The sequence below is a fragment of the Octopus bimaculoides genome, chromosome 3, assembly GCF_046866305.1.
Source record: "Octopus bimaculoides isolate indiv1 chromosome 3, ASM4686630v1, whole genome shotgun sequence".
Taxonomy (NCBI): domain Eukaryota; kingdom Metazoa; phylum Mollusca; class Cephalopoda; order Octopoda; family Octopodidae; genus Octopus; species Octopus bimaculoides.
Genome location: NC_142930.1, coordinates 18,580,292 through 18,596,125, shown reverse-complemented (window position 1 = coordinate 18,596,125; position 15,834 = coordinate 18,580,292). Strand labels below are relative to the sequence as shown.

The following is a 15,834-nucleotide window of genomic DNA, read 5'->3' as shown; positions in this document are numbered from 1 at the left end:
CGTTATCACCACCACCACCACCATTATTATTATTATTATTATTATTATTATTATTATTATTGTTGTTGTTGTTGTTGTTGTTGTTGTTGTTGTTGTTGTTGTTGTTGTTGTTGTTGTTTTTCTTCTTCTTCTTCTTCTTCTTCTTCTTCTTCTTCAGTAGTTTTATTTTTATAACGTGCTTTCACTTCACTACCGAGCGCAGCTCTGTGCGCCTTGGGTATGTGCTGTGGTTTGCTGTGGTGCTCTTATGTTTACTGTATTGAAAGTGTTTTGCGTAGAATGTGTGCAGTACCCAGTAGTGCAATTTTCTGTATGTTATATATATTTGTAAGTCCTGGTGTTTTTGTTATGTATTTGTCTGAATATTTTATTATTATTATTATTATTATTATTATTATTATTATTATTATTATTATTATTCAGTAGTAGTAGTAGTTGTTGTTGTAGCTGGTTGAATCGTTATTATGCTGCTGGGCAAAATGCTTAGCAGCATTTCGTCCGTCTTTACGTTCTGAGTTCAAATTCTGCCGAGGTCTTCTTTGCCTTCCATCTTTTCCGGAATCGATAAAAATAAGTGCCAGTTGAGCACTTTTATCGTGTGCTTTAACTGCACTACCGAGCGTAGTTCTATGTGCCTTGCGTATGTGCTTTATTTGTTGTGATGCTCTTATTTTTATTGTATTGAAAGTGTTCTACGTAGGATGTGTGCAGTACCTAGTATTGCTATTTTCTGTATGTTATACATACTTGTTAGTCTTGGTGTTTTTGTTATGTATTTGTCTGAATATTTTTTTATCATATCTAATGCACCTACCATGATAGGAATTGTTTCTGTTTTTAGGTTCCACCATTCGAGTTACCTCTATTTCCAGATTTTGTATTTTGAAAGTTCCCCCGTTTCTTTTGGAGAAACATTGTCATCTGTTGGTATTAATAATTACTATCATTATTATTATCATTACTATTATTATTATTATTATTATTTCTCTTGTATTTATTTCAACAGGAGATTTCTACAATTTCCAGCAACTTTCTTTCTGGAGCGACGTCTTTACGATATTCCTCGCCTTGGCCATCTTCCTCACGATTTTGAACGTGATTCACCTGTTACGCTTCAATCGAAGAATGTCCATGCTGTCGCAGACTCTCCGGCAATCATCTAAAGACTTGTTTGCTTTCTCATTCGTTTTTGCTGTGCTGTTTTTCAGTTACGCATGCGTTGGTTACCTCTTATTCGGGAAAGTTATCACGAGCTATTCAAGCATTTCGATAAGTATAATGACTCTGTTTATGTCTATCTTGGGACAGTACCAGTATGAATCAGTGCAAGCAGTCAACCACATCCTGGGACCAATCTATTTCTTCTCTTGTACTATGCTAGTTAATTTTATTCTATTCAGTGTTTTTATCACGATACTGAACGAAACATTCTCACTGGTACGAAGTAATATATCGAAGCAGATAAATGATTATGAAATAATTGACTACATTCACGAACATGTCACGAAGTGGATTGGTACAGACCATGATCACCTTTTCAATAAACTTCTAAATAAAAAAACCGGTAAGTACTCTTTACAAGTGTCATAAAGAAGAAGGATAAGCTCTTGGTGAACAGAATCTGTGATCTGGTTTTTATTCATAAAGTTTAACAATTTCCTTTTGTTTAAGCTGTCAATGCTCTTAAGCATAAATTTCATGCGATCTCGTTTTTCTATGTGATAAGTATATATAGCTACGCACCTAACAGGACATCAATATTTATTTTAAGGGAGTATCGCTCAAAGCCAGCAATCTAGTTTCTTCAAGGTTAGGAAAACATGTGCATTACATTTATTTGTCTCTTCCTTTCACACTAATAACCCTTCGTGATGGAAATATAAGTAACTACATTACAAACGCTGTTGATTACTCATAAGTCCTTGGCAATCTCGGTCTCAACTACGAGTTCAGTTTATTTTGAGTACTCCTCATACTTCTTGAGCCCATCCATTTGACACGAATTGTATGTGATTTCTGGCCATGAAAAATTATCGCTGCGAGGCTGATTTACGCTTTTCCCATTGCCTGACGACGAAGTTTTTGGTCATGATCCAATGATCCATCGAGGAATACAGGAGTTTTTTTCGTCAATTTCAAACAGTTATGCACCTTCGAAATAATAGATTCTTTATCATACCCTACAATCTGAACATACCGTACATCATTTTAGTCGGGAATTACGCTGTACGATTTGCTATGTGTTATGCAGTTGAATATTCAGAGTACGTTGTATTGTATCCCTTTCATAATGCTGTCAGTTCCTATATGATTGACGGCTCTGGTAGTGGCACCAGCGGAGGCAAACCAAAACTCCAAGAACACTACTAGGTGTTGTACACATATTAATTTCAATACGATAGAAAGAACAAAACACAACACTACAAGGCTCACAGAACTGTGCACTTTGGTGCAGCGAAAGCATACGGGGGAAAAATAATACCAAGGAACTCTTTGATAATCCTTTCTACTATAGGCACAAGGCCTAAAATAATAATGATTTCAAATTTTGGCACAAGGCCAGAAATTTCAGAGGAAGGGTTAAGACGATTACATTGACCCCAATGTTCAACTGGTACTTATTTTATCGACTCCAAAAAGATGAAATCCAAAGGCAACTTTGACAGAATTTGAACTACTGCTAAGCACTTTGCCCAGCATGCTAATGATTCTGCCAGCTCAATGGTTTTGAATTTTGGCACAAGGCCAGCAATTTTGAGTGGAGCTAGTCGATACCATCGTCCCCAATACTTGATTGATACTTCATTCTATTGACTCCAAAAAGTTGAAAGTTGAGCTCAGAATGTAAAGAGCTGGAAGAAATGCAGCAAAGCATTTTTTCTGATGCACTAAAGAGTCTGCCAGCTCTCTGCCTTAAGAATAATAAAAATGGTTTCGAATTTTGGCACTAGACCAGCATTTTCGGGGGGGGGGGAGCAGGTGAGTGGATTACATTGACTTCAGTGCTCAACTGGTACTTATTTCATCAACCCCAAATGGATGAAAGGCAAAATTGACCCTGGTGGCATTTGAACTAGGAACGTAAAGACAAGAGAAATGCTGCTAAACATTTTGCCAGCTTACCACCTTAATGATAATAATAGTAAGTGCCCTGATGCAGTACCAGGTAGTGGCTCTCATGGCTTCTGATCTTAACTGATTGGAATTGTTATCATGTACATGCTTTGTCTTGGTATAAAAGATGGGCTACAATAAATATTTTGTTCAATATCACAGATTTGCTTGTCAGTTGTTTGACCATAGCCAATTGAGCATGTCCCTTGGTGGCTGATGATATGTGCATCTCTGATCACAAGCAGAAGTAGTGGGAGAACATCATAGTCATATGTTGAGAGGAATTCTTTGGGGTTTGAATAATTCACCTCTGGAAACATGGGTGTTTCATTCAACATCTTGAAACAGCTCTTATTCAAGGGTTTTTGGAGCAGGATGGGCTACTCAACTTGAATAAAGTTCTAACTAGCCCCCACCTGCAAAGTCATCCACTGTTTATCTTGATATGAAATCACCATGTTGTGTATATATGGTTGCGATGCCTGGTGTACCCTTATCAGACAGGTAGTCATGATGGGTACACTGGGTTTTGTATATTTGTACCCCAGCATCACTTTGATAGTATGTGCTCAGATATTATTGGATAAGACAAAAAGCAATAAAGTGTGTTTATTGATTGACATGAGCATACCCTGTGACCATAATATCTTCGCAAAAGAATTTGCTAAGCTCAGAAAATATAAAGATCTGCTAATCGAAATAGAAAAGATATGGCATCTCAAGACGGATACAATACCAGTGATTTCAGGAGCACTTCGAATGATCAAAAAAGGAACTGAAAATTATTTAAGAATGACCCCTGGCTTACCTTCCAATGCAAGAAGTGCAGAAGATTGTATTAACTGGTATGTTGCACATACTGAGAAGAGCATTATCACTGTAAATTTTCTTTCCTTTTCCACCTTTATTTTATTTATTTACTTTTCTATTTTTTATCTTTTTATTTTTCTCACTGTCTTCCCCTTTTCTCTATCACATGACTCTGTAAATGAACAATCTGGTGTACTTGTCTTAATGGCCTACCAATGTATACAGTATGTTTCTCTGCCCTAGGTGTCAGGAAGACACTTGGCAAGAAATGGAAACAGAATTGAAAGAAGATGCTAATGAAAATAATAATAATAATAATAACAATGTTGTGTCTATAATATTTGGTGCACTCAGAACAGTAAGCCAAGATATAGACCAATGACTGAGGAAGATTGAAATAGAATGCCTGATAGAGCTCCTACAGAAAGTTTGTCTCTTAGAGACAGCAAAGATTATCAGGAGGGGCCTAAGCACTTGAAAGACTGCTGAAAACTTGTGGATACCTAAGATCACAGGTAGTAACCCACTATCCACAGAATCCCTACCAGAAATAAGACCGAACCTGAGACAAACCAAAATAATAATAACAATAGCAATAGTAATCCCACTCAATGGAAACCAAATAATGGCACAATACAAGTAAGAAGTTATTCTGTTATTGTACAGTTACATGAATTCTAATGTTTGTTCTTTCTTGCCTTCAGATAACGAGGTGACGTATGTAAGAGACAGCACAAACAAAATGAACCAACCAAATGAACAGGCACATGAAGAAGAAAATATCGACACAAAAATTCATGACATCTTCAAACGGCTTGATGCCCTCTATTTGCAAATAGGAGCAGAAAAACATTGAATATCCTCCTACTTAAGCTTCACCGATTTTCTTGCAAATCTGAAAGGCTGCCAGTTAATATCAGACCAAAGCTGTACGTTTTATAACTGATGCTGTATTCTAATATAAGTATTGAAAAGCATGATCCTACTGTTGTCACAATACAAATTAACTACATATATATAAATATGTGTGTGTGTGTGTATTATGTATGAATGTATTACAAGTTGTACATGTCAAAAGTCTAAGTACTCAATATAATGAACATAAAATTATAATATATATATATGGGATGAGCTGTTTTAATGATGCGTCCTGCCCAAGCTCTTCGAAACGCCGGTGTTAAAACGTGGGTAGCTGATGAAGTAGAATGTTCTCTATGTGGCTTGTGTGTTTTCTCGTCTACGTTTTGTTTGCAATGTCCTGTACCCAGATATGCAGCTATACATACAGGTGGATGTCAGTATGCACATACCTGTACGTATATATGCATATACTCATTTAATATTTGTTTATTTATATTTATATATATATATATATATATATATATATATATATATATATATATTCTTTTAGTTGTTTCAGTCATTTGACTGTGGCCATGCTGGAGCACCACCTTTAGTCAAACAAATCAACCCCAGGACTTATTCTTTGCAAGTCTAGTACTTATCCTATTGTTCTCTTTTGTCGGAGTACTAAGTTACAGGGACACAAATACACCATCTGTTGTCAAGGAATGGTGGGGGGAACAGACATAGACACACACACACACACAAATACATACGTGTGTATATATATATATAATTACATTTATTAAAACCTTATCAATCTATTATTATAAAATTCAATGCTCAAAAATGCTGAACATCAATTGTCAGACATTGGTTGACATCTTAATGTCCTATGGCCTCAACTAAGATGATGTTTTGAGGACAAAAAAGATGTTCCATTTACTTTTATTTGGTGCATTCTGGGCACTCCAAGGAATGTTTTTCCATTTTCTCAAGTTCATAATTTATGGTCAAAGAAAATAACACACTGAAGGAGTTATGTACCTTGATAACTGAAGTTAACTTCTAGTGAATCTTAATTGAAACTTTATGAAGAAATGAATTCTAATCATATGGTCCGGTGCAACAAAAGAATGAAAATAAATAATAATGGGAAGGAAAAAGTAAAAACAGGAGCACATACTCAAAAATTATGCATCTGTGCACTTCACTCTTATACTGCCATAAACACAATGTTTCATTCAGTATGGTTGGGCTCACTTGCATAATATGAACTGACCGGTGTGTCTACATTTATTGAATACTTTAGACTTGGCATTTAAGTATATTTCTGGCTTTCATGAAATTTTACCATGTCTTTTCTCCGTGGTACAGAGGCTACATCCTTTGTTACCTTTCAAATCAAATCTAAATCATTCAACAAGCCTTCTCCTGTTGATATCAAATTTCCAGTCTTTTCTTTTAAAGGCCAGAACTAACTCAAGAGCCATGTTACATTTCATTTATCAATGCTTCTGAAAGAAGAGACATGGCTATAACCCATTAAATTTATTCACTAGTTATTTTCCTCTGACCATCAATATTAACAAAAGTGAAATTCTGTCTGTCCATCGGAGACTCCTGTATCTCAGCCTACATAGACATATTATACCTTTTTTGGAATTGGGATGATCCTGGGATTGCAAATCTGCCCTTGAACATCCAACATTGGGATCTGATTTAGAAGCATTTTGGTTGCTATTTCTAGCAGATAAAGCTTGGCTAATTCACGCCATCTTGGTGGCATTTGTCAGATGATGTTAGAGATCAAGGAAGAGATAAATGACATTTGCTTTTTTAATTTTACGTCAAAATAAGAACTTTGGAACAGTTCTTAATAGTTGGAATTTAACTTGGGACTGGAACAATAGAACGATTGCATTGCAGAATTAATTCTCATCTGTCCTTAACCTCTGATCAAACACCACTGGGGCATATAATCATTATAGATGTATTATAGTTATGCTAGTTTGCTTATTTTAGTTTGGGGCTGCAGGCACAATTGGCCTTCCACAGAGCTAGCTTAAAAGTTTGCACAGAGTGCGGCTTTTAAGTGAGTTAATTATAAATTGCAGAAGGGAAAAAATCTGATTCCTCAGAATACACCAAATGTGAATAAAGATGACTTTCTGTTTTTTTGTGCTCAACACATATCACTTAATTGAGACCACACAACTGCTAAAATATCGATCAATGTCTGACAATAGATAATCGATAAGTTTGAGCATTTTGAAACTTAAAATAACAAGAGATTGATAACTGGATTTATAATTGTATGAATATATGCATATGTATGTATGTGTGTATATATATATATATATATGTATGTATGTATATATATATATATATATATATATATATATACATTTATATATGTATATATACGCACACACATGTGCACAATTACATTCATATACATATGCATGAATGTATATTATAAAGGTGACTCCAGATTTCATGATTAGTGTATGAGCTAGAAACAAGGAAGAGAAGAGTTTGTTTATTGTATCTATAACATCTAATGTTTTCTGGTTACTCCACAGTAAAAGTTGAAGTAATGAAAAACTAATCAACTTTAACCACATGTTTACTCTACTCAAAGTGTTGAGTACTTTTTTATTTTGCTTGCAATACTACTTGCAAATATATATATATATCTTTATATATGTACATACATATATTATATATATTAATATTTTAGTTTTAAATCCAAATAATTTTCCAACTTTATTACTCAATTATGACATGACTGGTAAAGCCAGTTCAATTATTTAAAACTTACATAACATTAAATATATTATTATATTCCTTTTCACAAATGTCTATTTTCTTTTGCTGTGTTTGTTGTTAAATGTCTCCCTTTCATTACATATCACCCAATCAGGAGAGGAAAAAGAAATATGCTGTCAGCCAAGTTATGTACATTAACCCTTTTGCATTCAGTTTACTGTCAAATGTAATGCTTATTTATTCACATAGTTTCGGATTAATCATGTTTTATCTCTTAGCTACAAGATTTCAATGATGTAATTGTCTATTTTTACAATGACCATTAAAGGGTAGGTGTGAGGTCAGAGCTGTCTTGATATGGTTGGTTTAAATGCTAAAGGAATCTATAACCTTTTCTCCAGGAAAATATTATGACTTTCAATAGATTTCATTCAGGTTCTTTTTATGGACATTGAGCCAATCATGTCTAAATATATTTCCAACATAAGAGAGGTTTCATGATTCCAATCGACATGTCTGAAGAGTCACCAATATCGCTAAGTGCAATAATTGGCATGAAACTGACAATAACATTCTGACCAGTTATATGCCATAACCAATAATATACTGTTCAGTCTATATACTACTAAAACTCTGTGACTGCTTGCTTGCATGCATGCTCGTCTGTAATTTTATACAGCCAAACTGGCACATAATGGGAAAATACTCTGAAAGTAAGTACTCCTGAAATGTGAATACAAACGGAATAAAACAAGTTTCACGTAAATCAGACCACGGATTCCAGAGATGCGCGGTTTTTTGGGGGTACCTTCATAAATAGCCAAAACCCCGCATAATAGGAAAATAATCCAAAAGCAATATAACCCTAAAAAATACAAAGTGTTTGTACAGTGAGTATTTATATTTCAGCTTTCTTTAAACAGACAATATTTTAATTATTAAAAAGTGTTTTTAAAAGAATATGATTTGAAAAATAGGAGTTGTTTGTAGAGTAAATATCTATATTTAGCTTTCTTTCAACAGACAATATTTTAATTATTTAGAAATATTTTTAAGAGCCAGAGAAGGTGAGTAAGATAGTGGTGAACGCCAACAAGATCGGGACAGGGATGCAAATAGAAGGATCTATGAGACTGATAAAGGAAGAGCTGAGCATCTGGCAGAACAGAGGAAAAGAGATAAAAGCAGAAGAGATCATGAATCAGGTGCTCAGAGAGCTGAGCATCTGGCAGAACAGGGAAAGAGACAGAAGCAGGAGAAATCATGAATTGGATGCTTGGAGAGCTGAGCATCTGGTGGAACAGAGGGAAAGAGACAGAAGCAGGAGAGATCATGAACTGGATGCTTGGAGAGCTGAGCATCTGGCGGAACAGAGGCAGGAGAGATCATGAATCATATGCTTTAAACATGAACTTGTAAACCAAACCTATGATGACAGGAACGAATTGAAATATTTAACTGAATCATCATAAAATTAATTTTAATTTCAATGCAATGATACCAGCTCCAGCCAAACCTTCCAACCCATGCCAGCATGGAAAACATATTAAATGATGATGATAATCCCTCTATTTCTCATAAAATGATAATAATGTATAAATATGTGTGTGTGTTTGACAATGATTTTAGCTTTTAAACAAAATAAATAAGCCTTTCATTATATCTTCTAATGCATCCAGCTGGATAATGGTTATTCATTAGAGATGCAGTTAAGGGATGTAACTTATTCATCTACATCCCTAAGCCAAGTTGTTGGTGGATACTGGACTCTTTCTTTATTTTGAAGTGATGACTATAAACTGAGATCTATAGATCATAAATTCCTGTTATTGTCTACAATGGCATATATTCCTTATTGTAGATATTTTCTTTTATTTATGCCCCTCATTCAAGTAATGATGTAGATCCTAAAAGAAATAATTCACACTAAAGTGGGAGAGTGACAGTTGTTCTTGGTGATTTCAGATAAACTCTGCCCAATCAGATCAACAGCTATCTGAAATTATCTTATTTCTGGCCCCACATTCAGTGACTGAGCATTATCATCAATATATGAATGGTCTTCAATAGTGATGATGCTACTGGTATGTTTGCCATCTAGTTACTTATAGGTGGGAAATGGATTTCCTGAAAGGGTTCTGCAATGACCAAATCCAATTGTCCTTCAGCTACATTATTGAATCAGAAAAAACTGACTGCTTCAGTCTTTCCAAACATTCATATATAGACACTGTGATCCAACTGGTTCTGTGATGGAGAAAACTTAGCACTAAAAAGATGTCATCATCATTTAATGCCTATTTTTCCATGCTTACATGGGCCAGATAGAATTCATTAACCCTTTAGCATTCAAGCTGGCCATATCAGGCCCAAATATTCTACCTGTTTTATGTTCAAACTGACCAAATTAGCCGCTCATACCTTCTCTATAACGTCATTTTTAAAAATAAACAATTACATCACCGAAATCTGAAAGCTGTAAGATAATGCAGGATAAATTCCAAGCAATGTGAAGAAATATGCATTATACTTGACAGTGTAATCTGAATGTTAAACGGTTAAGGCAGATTCTCTACAGCCAGATGGTCTTCCTTTTACCAACCTTCACTTGTTTCCAAGCAAGTTAATATTTTCCTATGAAGACTGGAAATCTACTACAGCACCTGTTCAACAAAAATGCACATTTAATACTATCTCACAATGTCAAGATAAGGAAACAGAAATAATATATATGTACTGGGCATTTTTCCCCATTTTGTCTATAAGGTTTTGGTCAGCCTTAGGCTATGATAATGTTGTAAATTATCCATCTGAGTTTCTAGACTGTAATAAACCAGTAGGAATCCTTCCATATGATCTGATGCTGTAAAATAGTGCTCTATACCTTGTAACCTAGATCATCCAAAATTTTGCAATGACAAAGCAGTCACCATCAAAAATATGGTGCTTTATGTTCTGGAGAACTCCGAAACTAAAGACACATGACTAAATACTACAAGGCATTTTGTCAGCTGTTCTACCGATTCTGCCTAACCAACATACAAATTCATATTTTAAAAACAGTTTATTTACATTTATACAAAAGTTATAATTATAAATAAATAATATTTTATGAAACCAGCTGTGAAACAGTTCCTTTGAAGTTATTCATGTCACAAATGTGAAACACTGGACAAATTTTTTCATGATAAATGCAATCAGCCTGTCTGCACTTCATTGTAATTTCCCTTTGAACATCTGTAAAATAATATGTATACATTTAATAAAACAGTTTCATAGGGAAAGATAAGCACCTCAGAAACTGACAATGTCTCAACAAACTAAAGAAGGCCTATATAGTTATTTAGTCTGCAAAAAATTTAAGTCACAACTCTCTGAAATCACACACTATCAAGAAGTTACTAATAAATAAATGAATAAATAAAAATGAGAAGATGGTCATGGCTGAAAAACTTTTGCTCAGAGGTTTGCTCAGTCAGGTCTAATCTGAGGCCTAGTCAGAAGAAACTGATATATTCAACTACACAGAATTGAGAAAACTTGTATATCACAGTTGATCATATAACAACATTGGTTGAAATGGTCATATTTTCACTGATGAACTCATGTTTTCAGTTGCTTCAGTACAGCTCAGAAACATTTCTCGAGACAGTTGACACATTTCACTTGCAATTTTAATTTTTACTGGTAGACAAAAAATACTTTTAATCCTATAAGGCCTAGTTATAGTTAAAAGAAAGTCTATTGTTTCTAGGAATGTGACACAAAGGTACCCAAAGTCTCAGTCTCCAGTAATTCAACAGTGCAAACAAAGGTGTCGTCAATTGAATCAACTCTACTATATATCATCAGAACTTGTTTTATAGATTTGAACCCAATATATAGAGGGACATAACTGAAACATCACAAGACCTTCAACCCATCACTTCAGTGCTTTAATAACATTTTTTAAAAATATTAGGAATTCTTGTATACGCTTGAAGCCAAATTCTGTGAGGAAGTTGCAAAGTTGATGAAATTTACCCAAACATATAGCTGGTAGGATAAAAAGCAAAACTGCCCTTTGTAGGATTAGATCTCAGGACCAAGAAACAAAATTAAATTATATAAAGCACTTAGTTCAGTATTCCACTACCCAAGCCATCAAGCTCTTTGCAAACAAAATTATATCTATTAAACTTTAATTTAATCATATTCTACAGCTACTGTGTTTGGTCACATGTAAAGATCAATGAACGATCCAAAAGTAAATAAACTGAAATGTTTTTTGTTGCTTTCTACAGCTCAAAGAAAGATTACAACAGGGTACTGTAACACTTGTAAAGTATGTACTATCTTTGTAGACAAGAGTGGCATATATATATATACACACACACTTTTTTTTCAGTTTCCATCTACTAGATCTCACAAGGTTTTGGTGGTCAGCTTGGGGCTGTAGCAGACACTCGCCCAAGGTGCTGCACAGTGGGACTGAACAAGAAACCACATGGTTGACATAGAGCTGGCCAGCTGTGAGCTGTCCAGACTCCAATTGTCTGTTGTGGAATAGTTTCTATGGCTGGATGCCCTTCCTAATACCAAGCACTTAACAGAGTGTGCTGAGTGCTTTTTACATGCCACTGGCTGACAAAAGATCCTGTAGATGCAAGTTCATAAGAGATGTTACTGTCAGTATGCATACATTATGTATGAGACATTGATGGCTATATAAATTGAATATGGCTCCAATTGCAATTTGTAGGATTTTTAATAAGTCAGGGAGCTATTTGTAACATCAGTGAATGTTTTATTTCCTTTTTCCTACAGCAGAGATGGTGAATTCTTATCTACGCATGTGGCTGGCTGTTAATGTGTGTCATTGAAAAGGCCCAAAAAAGGTCAAAATGCATTTGGCATTCTCACTGGCCATTACTGGGATGAATTTTCATCTTTCTCTGATATTTATTATGCTTTTCATACAGGAGGTGCATAAGAGATGTTATCTTAGGACAAATACTGCAGAAACTGGCTTATTAACAATGTGTATACATGAAACAGGATACGTAGATGGCTATTTTAAACTTAAATATGGAAGACATACTGTCACTCCGTCAGTCACAACAATGAGTGTTCCAGCTGATTTGATCAACAGAACAGCCTGCTTGTGAAATTTTATATGCCAGTGGCTGAGCACTCCACGGACACATGTACCCTCAACATAGTTCTTAGAGAGATTCAGCATGGCCTGCTGAAATACAGGAACAAATAATTTTTGCCAGTGGACTGGAGCAACATGAAATAAAATGTCTTGCTCAACAACAGAACACAACCTTACAATCATGAGCTGAATACCCAACCACTAAACCATGCTTAGTGGAAGACAATTTGTCAATAATATAGTTAATAAAGATGGTGAGTACTATGACTGTACCTTTGGTATTACCAGAGGTAATATTACACTATCTCAAGAATCAAATGGCTCAGGAAAAGATAGTTTTAAAAAAGGAAATGGACCTTGGTAAAATTCGAAATCAGAACAGAAATGGGACATAATTATAGACTGGAAGGCATTTTATCAAACACTTTGCAGTTTCTGGCTTTTCTCCACTCTCTTTTACACTACATTAAAGTAACTTACCTGAAGTAGCTTTATGACTCCTTGTTACCAGTATCATAACCTTTTATTTTCTGTAAACCTTCAGGTGTGACATCTTCTTGGGTGACATTTAAACCACTGATAGTTATTTTTTTTACGTTTCCATCTCCAAAATTTATTAACCGAAGATAGTGTTGAGCTGACAATGATAAAACAAAAGAGAGAAAAGTGTTGTTCTCATATTTACCAATTGAATAATCAAACACATCACAATATTAGCTGTTCAGTAGGTGATACTATGTGTAGAACAGGTAAGACTTAGGTAAATAGAAGTCAGAGAAAATTAACATGACTGTCTGAGAGCAGACACTGCTATAGAGATTAGAATTTTCAGACTATATTATCTTTATCTGTATGCCATTTCATCAGACATCTTGTTCCAGGATGTGTTCAACATGAAATCAAGTGTGTGTGTGTGTCCATACATTTAATACATGTACTGAGCCTACGGGATTATTAAGTTGGAGCTTATCCCAGTCCAGCACAAAGTTATCCCCCAGCTACTGCTTGTACTTGTTTCAGCTTGGTAGATTGTAGCAATATGAAAAAATGTGTTTTGTTCAAAGACACATCATGCCATTTGGTCTAGGAACTGAACCTAAAACATTAAAATCATCCAAGACATGAACCATTAGGTTACATGCCTGAATCATCATAATTATCATAACCAGTCTTTATGTTTGCTTATACCATGCTGATATGGTTTGGATGTTTTGACAGGATGTCAGGAGTTAGGACTACATCTTGCTCCAATACCACATATTTGTATGGCCTTTAAGACTGGCTGTCCTTCCTGATGACAGCCACTTTACAGAGTGAACTGAGTGCTTTTTTTTTGTGTGTGTGTAGCACCAGCACCAGTGGCTTGGGAGATGGACTCAGCTGTGTGAGTGGTGTGCATTTACATTACACACATATACATATATATATATGTTCCACTCATGACAGCATAGAAGGCAGACGCTAAACGATGGCTATGCAGTCATGAAGTTTGCTTCCAAATCACATGGTTTCAGGCTCAGTACCACAATGTGGCACCTCAGACAAGTGTCTTGTACTATAGCATTGGGTTAAGCGATCAGTGACTTTTGTCGATGGAACTAAAAGAAGCCTGTCATGTGTGTGTGTGTACATTTGTGACTCCTTGTGTTGACATTGCACAACAGATGCAAATGAGTGCCTTTCGTTTTCAATCTCTCAGAAAAATATGTCAGGCCATGAGGAAGTATTGCTTTGCTTGAAACATGTGAGGATTGACAGCAGAAAGAGTAACCGACCATAGAAAATCTACCTCGATGAATTCTGCCTGATCTATACAAGCATGAAAAAGTGGACTGTTAAAATGATGATATATATCCAGAAGATCCCTCTCCCTCTCTTTCTCTGTATACACACACACACACACGGCACCTATGGAATATAGGAAAACATGGGATGAAGTTGTAAGAGCCGATCTCAAGATGTTGGGACTCATGGAGATGACAATGGACCAAGATGTCTGGCAATATGAGGTTCTTGAGAAAACCCGTCCACCTTATCGAACCAAAAGGACACCTCATGTCAAATCGGCATTGTCTCCATGAATATAGACATCGGAAACATATGTCAGGTCAATGAAAATAGGTCAATCTTATAACCTTTAAGAAATAAAAGCACAGCACGCACACACGTGCGTAGTGTGTTAGCCCTCATTATTGCTCCATATTCTAAGCATCCCTATCTAGGAGGATCTTGCTGATCACGTAATATAATCACAATTCTGTAAAATACTAGGGTTCGCAATTTCCCATTCCGTTGCCAGGTGGCTAGGGAGCAAGAACAGATCCAATGCTTGACAGTGATGACCCTCTTACAGAATTACCTACTTTTTGTAAATATTTTTCAACAAACAAAGGGGCGGAGATAAAGAATACGTGCACCACTCGTTTTGGGCGTAACAAAAATCCTAACCCTAAACACCGGGTGTACGTATTCTTTACTTTCGCCAACAAATGCTTATCGGGAAAGTAAGGTGTTTTAATGTTTACAATTAGTCCTTCGACACTGCAACTTTTTGAGGTCACTTCCGGTTGTGTAGTCTGACTTTGAAACCACCGAATTCAACAAGATTGATTTAAATTTTTAATATGCAGTTCGAGGTTCTAAAATACCACCTCTCCAAACTTCACTTAATCTTTTAGGAGTAAGTCGGATAACCAACAGTTTAAGTGTTACTCGTATTATCTGTATTAAAAAAATGTATTATATTCCTCAAGAATTATTATTTAAAACAAACATCGGCGATCTTACGTTAAGATCGCCCAAATATCATTTCTTTCTAATGAGAAAAAAAGACAACTATTTCTGAATTCTATAATAAAAAATGAAAAGTAAAGCTATGTCTAAACCTGTATGTAGAAAGAATGCTGTAAGTTTATAATGACATAAAACAAGTCATTAAACATTCACCTCCAGACGCGTTTTTCCATTGACCAGGTTCTTTCTTTTCTCCTTCAGTGATGAACCGTTTATATAATGTTAATCCGATAATGTTCCAAGTTCCAAAGAACACCAAAGCTGTCCCCAATGTTACGGTACGACCTTTAACGTATCGTCGCATTGTGAATGCTTGTAAGACTGGACCAAGAGGAAAGTCATAGAAATACGAAAGTCCGGCTATT

At 35.3% G+C, this 15,834-nt stretch overlaps 2 protein-coding genes across 2 annotated transcripts in view; one reads left to right on the top strand and one right to left on the bottom strand.

Annotated features, from left to right (window-relative positions):
* LOC106876666 (polycystin-1) overlaps positions 1-7,614 on the top strand; it is a 115,438-nt gene extending 107,824 nt beyond the window's left edge. The window contains exons 34-35 of the mRNA XM_089348331.1: positions 1,007-1,564; positions 4,629-7,614. Of these exons, the coding sequence (XP_089204457.1) occupies positions 1,007-1,564; positions 4,629-4,780 (710 nt within the window). The 3' untranslated portion in view covers positions 4,781-7,614. The remainder of the gene's footprint in view (positions 1-1,006; positions 1,565-4,628) is intronic.
* Positions 7,615-10,588: 2,974 nt separating this feature from the next.
* On the bottom strand, positions 10,589-15,773 carry LOC149136465 (uncharacterized). Its single transcript, XM_089348646.1, has 3 exons — positions 15,623-15,773; positions 13,157-13,313; positions 10,589-10,776 (listed from the first exon to the last, which is right to left on the bottom strand). The coding sequence occupies exons 1-2, from the start codon at positions 15,771-15,773 to the stop codon at positions 13,168-13,170; spliced, it is 297 nt and encodes a 98-aa protein (XP_089204772.1). The 3' UTR covers positions 10,589-10,776; positions 13,157-13,167.
* Positions 15,774-15,834: the final 61 nt, after the last annotated feature.

Excerpts from the sequence above, each read along its gene's own strand:
- LOC149136465 (XM_089348646.1), bottom strand. The coding sequence starts at position 15,773 with ATGCGACGATACGTTAAAGGTCGTACCGTAACATTGGGGACAGCTTTG. Across the intron at positions 13,314-15,622 it reads ATGGAAAAACGCGTCTGGAG|CTCAACACTATCTTCGGTTA; the intron begins GTGAATGTTTAA and ends TATCATTGTCAG.